At 44.5% G+C, this 11105-nt stretch overlaps 1 protein-coding gene across 1 annotated transcript; it reads right to left on the bottom strand.

Annotated features, from left to right (window-relative positions):
* Nucleotides 1-2718: 2718 nt before the first annotated feature.
* Nucleotides 2719-9016, bottom strand: gmpr (guanosine monophosphate reductase). Its single transcript, XM_034600243.1, has 9 exons — nt 8616-9016; nt 6036-6155; nt 5300-5383; nt 5046-5219; nt 4888-4969; nt 4319-4425; nt 3885-3927; nt 3623-3782; nt 2719-3501 (listed from the first exon to the last, which is right to left on the bottom strand). The coding sequence occupies exons 1-9, from the start codon at nt 8700-8702 to the stop codon at nt 3321-3323; spliced, it is 1038 nt and encodes a 345-aa protein (XP_034456134.1). The 5' UTR covers nt 8703-9016; the 3' UTR covers nt 2719-3320.
* Nucleotides 9017-11105: the final 2089 nt, after the last annotated feature.

The following is an 11105-nucleotide window of genomic DNA, read 5'->3' as shown; positions in this document are numbered from 1 at the left end:
AAAAAAAACTACCAACCAACAGAGATGCACATGTAAGTAGATGTAAAAGACTTGATAATGTTTCAGCACTTTCTAATCCTAGGATGGGCTTGGTCTAACCCCTCTGTCTCAGACCGATACCTTCCCCTAGGGGTAACATTCATTCAAAACAGACAGAGAGAATGAGAGCGGGGGGGAAAGGGGGTGAATAAGGTTGAAAAGAGAGAGAGAGAGAGAGAGAGAGATGGCTCAGTTTAAGTTTTTTGCACATCACCTTGCCGTAACCTTGTGTTTATCTGTCTGTGCTCCATCTCACTTGGCGCCCGGCGCGTTCTTGGGTCCAACGGGCCGAGGTGTTAGGTGATCCCTTGGTTCTTTTCTTTTTAGGAAAACCTTTTGCTCATGGAATGCATCCCTTCTTTTTGTTTGGAGTCTTCTGCCCCGTGCCGACCAGGCTGTGCTGTTAATTAGTTGTTTTGTTCCCCTTTGGGGTTTTAATTTGGCGGATTTCTTCGTCAGGAGCTCGGCGCAGCTTGGTTCGGTGGCGTGGTGTGAAAACACAGCATTCAAAACTTTTGCTTTATTTTACTTTTTATTATTTTTGCATTATCCTTGGTGCAGGAGCTTTTTGTGTTTTCGGTCTCCTTGTAGCACTCACTATAATGTCAGGGGACTTAAAACTACATGTAGAGAATGTGTCATTGTTGAGTTTTTATGACAAGCTTCCTCATTGGAGGAACACTGCTAATGTCTTTTTTTTTTAATTGGCTTCTTCTTGCACAACTTGACAAATAAAATGAATGTTGGTGTGTGAGCTTTTGACTTTTTCGATCAGAAAAAAAAGGCATGTGTGCTCTTTGATGTTTCTACTTTCATTTTGCGAAAAAAGGACGTGTTCTTGGCACTTTGTCGTGTTTTAAAAGTGAACAGAATTCAATCAGGATTCCTTTTTTTTTGTTTTCATTCTTTGTTTTTCTCTTTTTTTTGTATGATGTCTCGTCGATGTCCATAGCGCTGGATAACCAACTCAGGCAGAAAGAAAAAAAAACTTGTAGAGGCCCACGTAACAGTTTAGTTTCACCCCGATCAATTTACATAGTGGGCTGTTTGATATGGGTTATAAGATATGTACATTTATTACATATGATTTGATATAATTAACAAATGTCATTATTGACAGTTAACTATGAATTATTATTAATATGATATTATGTGTATAATGCTGGAGATGGCTCGCTCGTCTCTTCAGTGTACTGAACGTCTGCCTCTCTCTGCAAGGCAACAAACACTTCGGCGGGGGGGACGGGCCGCACGCGACCTCTGACCCTGCCAACTGCCACGGAGGGGGGGGAGCTTATCCTTCAGCTGTGGCCTCAGTTGACTCCTCCCCCCTGTTTCTGAACACGCAGCCCCGCGGCCGGCGACCAGTCTGTTGACATGTGTCTCTGCTCACCTGTTGCACCGAGAACTGAACTGACACTTTGTGGCCCTTTGAGACGGTGGCAGAGAACATCAGCACGGACCTGCACGGACACGGTCTGGCCGCCAGGGGGCTGCAGCAGTTCCCAGCCAACTTGTTTGTACTATATTGTACTCACCAAGTCCCTGTGTCTCACCCCCCCCCCCCCCCCCCCCCCCCCCCCCCCCCCCCCCCCCCCCCCCCCCCCCCCACCCCCCCCCCCCCCCCCCCCTTCCTCTATAGCAATGGAGAAACCCTGTTGGTGTATGTATTTGTCAACTGTACAAATGCACCTCTTTGAAAAAGAAAATGAAACCTTGACATATCTGGAATAAATGAGCAATTTGTGTCTTTATTTGACTTTTAACCCTGTTTCTACATGAAAACCCTTCAAGCCACATCTGTCATTGACTGAGGATCTTTCTCCTGAATTTGTTTGGCTGAACTTTAGCCCCCTCTAGTGCATATTGAGCTGCATGACACTACCACTCTCCACTTTAGACAGCAAGGGGTTTAAAAACTCATGTGTCGTGTTGTTCTCAGCTCGTACTGCATAAGGTAAAAATTATCTACATTACTTCTTCAGTTACGTGGTGACAAAGTTGAACTCCAGACTCACTTGACTGCAGGAAAATGGCCTTGTTTAAAAAAATCTAGAAATGTCTGAGAAAACAGGTTCTCATTGTCCTGAAAAAAACTGTTCTGTAAAATGGAGTTTTGGAAGAACAGTAGCTGAATCACTCTGATCTGATACTGAAGTTAAATCCACAGCAAAACTCGAAAATTAACTTCACAAATATGTGTGTATATATATATATATATATATATCAATCCAGATACCACATTTCATATGTGATGTAATTTTCTTCATGTTCTCCACAAAATATGTTTATGTTCAAACTAATGTAGTGAGATGATCATCTGCTGCTCATTTGCTTTTATTGCCTCCATTTTTTTATGTTACGGTGTTTACTTGTACCGTTGTTTTTCATGATCTTTCCCTGAAGTTCCTTTCTTATTGCACAAGAAGATCATGTTGGTTTAAATGTAGTGGAATCAATGCAGGAGGCTCAGATGTGTCTCTATAGCAGAATAAACCATCTGAAATATACTAAATGTGTGGAATAGATGCTCATCTTCAGGTTCCTCTGACTCGGCAGAATCATCCCGACACAAGCATAGAGACATAAAAATACACATTAAGAAAGTTGTATGCGGTGCTGAAAATGATTTGCAGAGCTCGGAGAAGCTCCGCGTAATGATCAACACGAGAGGTGAAATCAGCAGAGGGCTCTGCATGCACTTTATTGCGACATGATTTCTCCAGTGACAATTAAAGGGCGGCGTCTCTGGGATCTTGCACACTTTGATTTAAACATTCCTTCCAACCGAACGTTCTCAGGAGACGTATCAGACTCCTGCTGCCGAGTGTGTTTACATGCAAAGTGTTAGCTCCCATTCCTGATATGCTGTTACTGTACAAATGCTCAGGTTAAAAGAGTCTTTACAAAGATTACAGAAGTACACATGCCTCAGTGGAGGCTGTTAGAACTGAAACATGACATTTGAACATGACCCATTCAGAAATGAAATCAATAGCACATTATGTCTGTAAGCATGTAAACGCACTCGCTGTAGGTTTAAGTGATGTGATGCCTCTGGGAGAAAGTTTCAAGTCAACCTGCAGGAAAATAACATTCATGACAGCAAATATCCTGAGAGACACAGGTCAGGTCATCGTGTGTGTGTGTGTGTGTGTGTGTTTCTCCTTCTGAATGTTACACCACTGTCCTAATATTGCACATTTGAACTCTGCATAACACATGTACAATGCATATTACGCAGCCTCTGTATACGTGTGTGTGTGTGTGTCTACAATCCGCTAAGTGAACATGTGGCTTGACTGTTGTGTGACCCGGATGAAGGTGGTTCTCCTGCTCAGCTCTTTCAGCTTGGCGGCGCCCACGTAGGTGCAGGTGGAGCGCAGGCCCCCCAGCACGTCACGGATGGTGTTCTCCACGTCTCCCCTGTACGGCACCTCCACCGTCCTCCCCTCAGAAGCCCTGAAGGAGGAGGAGAAGGAGGAAGACACAGACAAAACTCAGGCCCAGTGAGTACAAGTCTTTTGTTGAATCATCAGGATGAATCAGAAACTCGCAGCATCTCCAGACACCAGTGTCTCACCTGTACTCAGCGACCCCGCCCACGTATTTCTTCATGGCCGTGTCGGAGCTCATGCCGTAGAAGAGTTTGAACTTCTTGCCGTTCTTCTCGATGACCTCCCCGTTGCACTGGTCGTGGCCTGCGAGCATTCCCCCCATCATCACAAAGTCAGCGCCGGCACCTGAGGAGCGGAGGCAGAGCGGAAGTGGTGCTGGTTAGATTCTGTAGATCATAACTGTGAATCTGTGACATGAGTGGAAACAACAAAAACTATAAGTCTCACCAAAGGCCTTGGCGACGTCACCGGGGCAACTGCAGCCTCCATCCTGAACAAACACAAATCAGTCACATGGGCTCAACCAATCAGATTGAGGAAGCCCTCTAGTGGCTGCATCATAGTATTATAATTATCTCCATGAGACACTACTGACAAACTCCTGTTGCATTGACCTGCACAACGCCCTTAAAATAAGTATAGATCACTTACTGTGATTTCAATAGATAAACTTATTACCTTAAAAGCTAAAATGACTGAGGCTCTTATATTAATCTACGTTATGGATCAGGTTAATATTTGTTAATTATTACACTATCTTTACCTGACTTGACCATATTTGATATTTTTGACAGATGACTGATGCCCACCAGCAGAATAAGAAGCTTTAAGTACAGTATACTTATTAAATACTCTACAATAATACTTTGTTTTGTTCTTACAGAGATGATGTGTCCTTTCAGTCCATGGGCTGAGTCTGCAGACTCTATGACAGCACTGAGTTGTGGGTAACCCACTCCGGTCTTGATCCTCGTCGTGCACACAGAACCTGCAACACACACACTGTAAAAGTCAATCTTCAGACCACTATCTGTAATAATAATATGTACTGTACGTACAGCCCCTCGTAATCAAACCAATGCTCTTGTCTCTCTGTAGCAACCTGAGAGCTGTACCTCTAACCCTGAGAGTGGAGCATGGAGTCAGTGACTCTATAATGCATAGATATGCTACATGTGCATTAAGAGGCACCTGGAGGCTATAAATTAAAAAGAGAAAACACCAGGAGGAGCAGCACGAAGGAAGGAGGTTACCGGTTTGAATCCCAGTTTGGCCGGGGTCTTTCTGTGTGGAGTTTGCATGTTGTCCCAGTGTCTACATGGGTTTTCTCCGGCTTCCTCCCAGATTGGGGTCAGGTTCTTTGGAGACTTTTAATTAACCGTAGGTGTGTGTGTGTGTGTGTGTATTTCTGTGTCGACACACTCCTCAGACTATGATCAGATGCACCCACCTGGCCCGATGCCCACTTTGATGATGTCAGCCCCGGAGAGGATGAGCTCCTCCACCATCTCCCCTGTTACCACGTTACCGGCCTGCAGAGGCACAGAGGACGTTACAGTTCAGCACGCAACTCTAACTAGCCACCACAACCGCCGGCCTCTCTCTTACCATGATGGTGTGTTTGGGGAACTTCCCTCTGACCGTCTTCACAAACTCCACAAAGTACTCGGAGTAGCCGTTGGCCACGTCCAGACAGATGTACTTGAGGGTGGGGACGGCTTCCAAGATGGCACACAGCTTCTCCAGGTCTGCGTTGCTGCTGCCGGAGCTGGCAGCTAAATGCTTTGGGGAAGAGTGAAAAGAGATCCGTATAAATAAGATGTGCACCATCCTGTTCCTGTAGAGACGTGGATGACTCTTACCTCCATGCATTCTGGATGAGTAGCAGCAAAGTTCTTCCATTCTTCTACGGAGTAGTGTTTGTGAATGACTGTGAAGAGGGTGTGCTACAGAGAGACAGACAATATCAAATATTAAATACAGTAGAAATCATCCTGTAACTATTTGTGATATTTCCTCTTATAAAAAGTCACCATGGTTTGTTAACTCAGCCCAGGAGGAAGAACCCCTTAATCTTTGGTGTGGATCTGGATAAAGGGAAGATCCAGGATCCCTTTCATTTTTGTGAATTTCTAAAGCAATAATAAACATATTTAGGGGACTGATATCTATGGGTGTGTGTCATATGGTGCAGCTGAATTCTAAGGGACTGCTGGGCCTTGGCGGAGGTATATACTCTCTGATGAGGGCCATTCTAGTTTCAAACTATTCCAACATGCCCAGGAAGAATTGTTTATGGCTCCATGTTAAAAAATAAGAAGTAACTTATTCACTTCATGACGTATGAAATAAAGATTACACACTTTCATCTCCTCTGTCAACCAGCGATGCTACAACGGAGAACAAGCATCATCCCACAAGTGAGCAGATGTTTTACTGCTGCTAGGACGAGGTTTCTAATTCATGTATTTCCCCCCAAGGGCCCCGGCAGCATCCTGGTTTCTGCTTTGTGTGGCAGGGGACACGCTGACAAATGCACAAAAAACAACAACAACACAATGATGCTGTTGTTTATTTTATTTCTACCCATTCACTCACTTTGCTGAGGACCTGCGCCATCTCAAATGTCCCTGTGGTGTCCATGTTGGCGGCGATGATGGGGATGCCGGTGTACGTCTGTTTGGAGTTGCGGAATGTGAAGGTCCTCTGAAGGTCCACCTGCAGGCGAAGAGAATTAAAACAAATGTTTTTATGAACCTTTACTTCCTGCGCTTATGATTTATTCCCTTTTTTCAATGTGACTGATGGATTCTTTCTCTTGCTGACTCAGGGACGCTGCAGATTTTCTTAGAAGGGGGGGACCAGCTCAAGTGACTCATGTCCTGACCCTGCTTTGTCATAATGGGGGACACACTGAATCATTTAGACCCAGGGCTTGGCTCGGCCTGTGTCGCTGCCTGTAACGTGAAACAAGCAGAGCTCACTGTGTCACACTGGCTGCTCCTTTTACAGGGAAAGTATGCGTCTGTAGCCGTGATGCAAATCATAGCTACGAGTCCTGCCTCTGTGAATAAATATTATCCCAATGAGTTTAAATGACAGGACTGTTTGCTGCAGTTTGCAGATGTTACAACTTTTGTGCAACTCATAAAGAAGAAATATAGATTCACACAATCTTCTTCTAACAAATTGAATCAGTCAGTACGATGACCTTCTAACAGTTCTCGACTTTTCTACTCACTGATAAACAAGTAAATGATATTAGGAGAGAACATGGTGTATTGAAATGATGTGAGAATCACTATTTCAAGTTATTATACCAAACTGGAAACACATATTGGCTCCAGGGAAAGTGAAAAGGTGCTTAAAACTATTGTCACATGTTCAACAGTTAAATCCAACAGTTTTTGGGGGTGCTGGGTGTTTTTGTTGAATAGACATGAGCCATTTTATGTGCAAAACTCTTTCATCTGTTGAAATAGTCTAAAAGTTTAAAAGCACAGTTTATAGCCTTCCCAGATAGCAGACAGGCAACGATCCAGCACTGTGAGCCTCAAGTGGTCCAAACATCCCAAAAGAAAAGTGGCCCATGCGGAAAATTCATGCGCTATGTGGGGCCGGATGACAGGGGGGGGGGCCGAATCTGGGCCAAAACAACAGTCAAGAACCACAGTCAAAACGAGGCTACAATGATAAGAGAGGGAGGAAAGTGTTGAAAGAAGAATGGGAGGGAGGAGCGTCCGGGCCACGCTCATCCATCTTCTTGATGCAGAGAATCAATGCAGGGCCTCTTCTCTCACAGGCGGCTGACTCAGCAGGATTTTTACCAGTCATGTGACATGTGATTCAGATTGAAACAGATGCCAAAGGACATTCATCAGGTGTCAGACCTGCGCAGGTCATCCATTAAAAAAAGAAGCATGCAAAATGAGTTCTATCATTTGCTTTGTAATTTGCATCAGACGTGTAATCATCTGCAGAAAAACGTGTCGGTGCATCAGTGTGTGACAACAGCTCTGTGTTTGTGGTCTTGATGCACTTTATCGCCCGTGATGTTCCGACACCCGTCTCCTCTCCTATAAACAACTTTGTCACTGTCGGCTGTGTGAGCTCAGAGTCGACAGGAGGATTTCTGCTCCTGTTAAACGCTGCAATAACTCAAACAGCAGCAGTCACAGTGTCGACAGAAGCTTTCAGAGTCATTTCATTTGGCTGCAGCACCGACATGCTGCAATGAGCTCAGGCGTCTATATGAGATTTCAGCCATTTTTCTTTGGATGCACCGTATGAGTTGGAGAGGATGAGCTGAGATATATAGAGTTGGTATTTACTCTACATCCTGGAGTACCTGCTGTTCTCTGAGCTGTGGTGTGTGCCAGTTATCCCTGATATCAGAGTTGTGTATGGAATGTGCTCTGACTGATAGTACCACACACGCTACTATTTTTAAACACGTCTTCTCAGAAGCGCCCCACGTCTCATGTTACGTGCCAACTCTCAGGAGCAGGCTCCCACCTTCCACCCGGGATCTAGTGATCTGGTGATCTGGTGATCTGGTGAACTTGGGTCGGCACCAAGCTCCTGATCGAGTGACACATATCTAAGTTCGAGGAAGCGAATGAGCAGAGGATTGTTTTTGTCCCTGAATCATTGGGTGTCAGACACAGCGAGGCCTCTTCAACCAGCCTCAAATGTTAATAACTGAGAGAAATCAAGTGTTTTCTGGTCAAATCTTCCTTTTCACCTCTGCTCTTCCACTTTTTCTTTTGTCGTTTTACTTTCTTCGCAGTCACTTATTGCTCTGACACGACTCGTGTTGTTTTCTGTCCTTTGAGAAGGTCACCTCACTGTTACATTCAGGCTGTAGGCTTTTAGAACATGGTGCACACATGCTGGCTTTCGTACAAGACAATGACGAGATATTAAATTACACTGAGTCACAGTCCCCAGCTAAACTCAGACACCACTTCATCAATGATTATATGAGAGTAGCGAACGGGGTTAGAAGGCCCCAGAATGCTGCCTCATCCATTTATAAACAGTCAACACATCTCTATTACATCACCCATCATAGAAACTGTGCTTCCTGAGAACAGCTGCCCCATGAGAAGTGTCCTGATCTCCAGTTTGATGAAGCTGTAACACTTGATAACATTATGAGAGTATAACTGCACCGACCTCTGAGCGGCTCTTCAGGCTGCTCCTCTTGGGTCTGAACAGGACATCCTTGAAGTCCAGCTTGAGGTCTGCGTCCACTCGAGGCATCTTGGATGCCCAGAACACTGATGACCACGATGAGGAGGAGGAGGAGGAGGAGGATGAGGAGACTCCCCTGAGAAGAAGAACAGCAGCAGCAGCAGCAGCAGCAGCAGTGGTGGAAGTCGCCGGTCCTAAGCACAAGCCACCAAACCCGAACCTCCAGACGGCCAGCGTATTTATAGCAAAAGGGGGCCCAGCCCAGCCCCAGCCCCCATGGCTTTATTTGGGCCTGGACTCCTCTCTCTCTCTCTCTCTCTCCCTCTTTCTCCCTCTGTCTCTCCGTCCCCCCTCGCTCTCTGTCTCCCTCCACTCCTCCAGCCTTCTCTCTCTCCCCCCTCTCCTTCAGCAGAGTGGCAGGAGCAGCAGTGGCCAAGCTGGAAGGCACAGTCCCAGCCAGGCTGCCGCATACACACACACACACGCACACACACACATTCTCTCTCTCTCTCATTCTCTCTCTCTTACACACACTCACTCACACACACACACACATGGTAGCACTGCAGTGGGTTGAATGCTGCAGTGCTTAAGAGCACACCTGCTGTCCAGTTGGGGCATTGCTCCCTAAGCTGCCGGCAGAGAGAGAGAGAGAGAGAGAGAGAGAGAGAGAGAGAGAGAGAGAGAGAGAGAGAGAGAGAGAGAGAGAGAGAGAGAGAGAGAGAGAGAGATGTGCAAACACAGGAAGACAGAATGAAGCAGTGAGAGGTTGTTCATTGATTAACTCTCTAAAATGGAAAAGCCATGAATTAGTCATGTGGACACAGAGCAGAACACGAGGTGTTGTTGTTTCATGTGTTGTTATATCAGTTTTTCCTTTCTCCTGATGGATTGTGTGTCTTTTAAATTGTTGATACTTCTGTTGATCTATTGTTTGTTCTGCTTCACTCTAACGTCAACTCCGCACTCTGAAGAAATGAGTTATTCAATAATAATAATGATAATTGTTGTTGTAGTAGCACTCACTGTGGATTACTAGTACTATTATTAGTATTTGTCTTATCATTCAAAGCAATCTATCTTGATGTTCCTCAACATGTGTCTAATGGGTCTTTATTAAGTATTAAGCATCATTCATTCTTAAAAATCACTATTTACTGTAATGTTAGGAATTTATAAATCAGCCCAAAATATTAATATTAAACCTAAAAATGACACGTATACAATAATTTCAGTATCAGATAAAAAGTGCAACTCTCCCTGAGAATGTATTTAAAATACATATGCAACAATAAATGCAATCAACAAACATGAAAGGTTCTGAGCTTTTTAAGTGATTGCTTTCATGAACTAAATTTACAAAATACTTATAACAAAGGAGCATCTTTTAATGTCATTAAATCAAATCAAAGAAAAGTAAACCTTCACATCCTTTTTTTTATATTCATGAAGCTGTTACTACAAACTTTGACCAGTAGGTGTCAGCAGAGTTACAGAGAACAGCTGTAGAACTGAGCTCCACGGGGTCAACTCTCCTTGTTGAAGTGTTTCCTGGCAACTAGGTGTGCCTCTGTGATATTTATGTGTCTATTTGTCACCGGCTTTGCAGCAGTGCCACTTTGTTTCTGACTGGCTTTGCTTTGTATTCCCTCTGTGCAGGAAGGGAGCATGAAAACTGAGAAAATGATCGTTCCCTTCACTGAGTGCCTGAAACAAAGAGATGAGTCAGGTTTACAGTGTAAAACTCTGCTTCATCATTTCTATAAGGGGAATCGAGCAAAGTAAGAAACGTTCGATTTAACTGAGATAATCACGACTGATACTGGATCCAATGATGTTGTAACATTACACCTATATAACCGATAAAGTCAGAATGATCTACAACTGTGAGGTGAACGTGTTGCAGATGCTGTAAACCCACTGCTCTTTAACCCAGTGGCCACCTCACAGTGAACTGCATTGATTAGAAGGTGCTGAATAAGGTCAGGACTGTACAGGCCCGTAAAGCGATAGACCTGATAAGAACAGAACGTTTGGTTTTATCTGTGTCTCCTGAGTCAGGTGGTTTCGGCCACAGCTGTAGTCTCAGGCCTGATGTCGGCTGTAGGTTAAAGTGCAGCGAGCAGCTATCTCTGTGTGAACAGTAAAAGAGTAAAAGTGTCAAGAGTCGCTTTCACTGTCTGAACGTCGTTGACCTACAAGAGATCCTGGTCCCAAAAGCTGCTTACTTAAACCCTCAGTTTTTTACTTTTGAGTAACAGATGGTCCCCAGATGACTCACCTTAAAGATTTCGGTGATCCCCTGACATAAGGTTAACGTTTATGAAATGTCTCAACAGCTATTTGATGATGGATTGCCATGAAAATGAGTCATCCATGTTCCTGCTCCCCTCAGGATGAACCACAGTGAGGCTGATTACTTAACTCTTAATCTTGTCTCATTATCAGCTCCAACATTTTACTGTTTCCTAT

The sequence above is a fragment of the Hippoglossus hippoglossus genome, chromosome 11 (genome assembly GCF_009819705.1).
Source record: "Hippoglossus hippoglossus isolate fHipHip1 chromosome 11, fHipHip1.pri, whole genome shotgun sequence".
Lineage (NCBI taxonomy): Eukaryota > Metazoa > Chordata > Actinopteri > Pleuronectiformes > Pleuronectidae > Hippoglossus > Hippoglossus hippoglossus.
The sequence above is the reverse complement of the archived record's forward strand: the minus strand, read 5'-3'. Positions and strand labels throughout refer to the sequence as shown.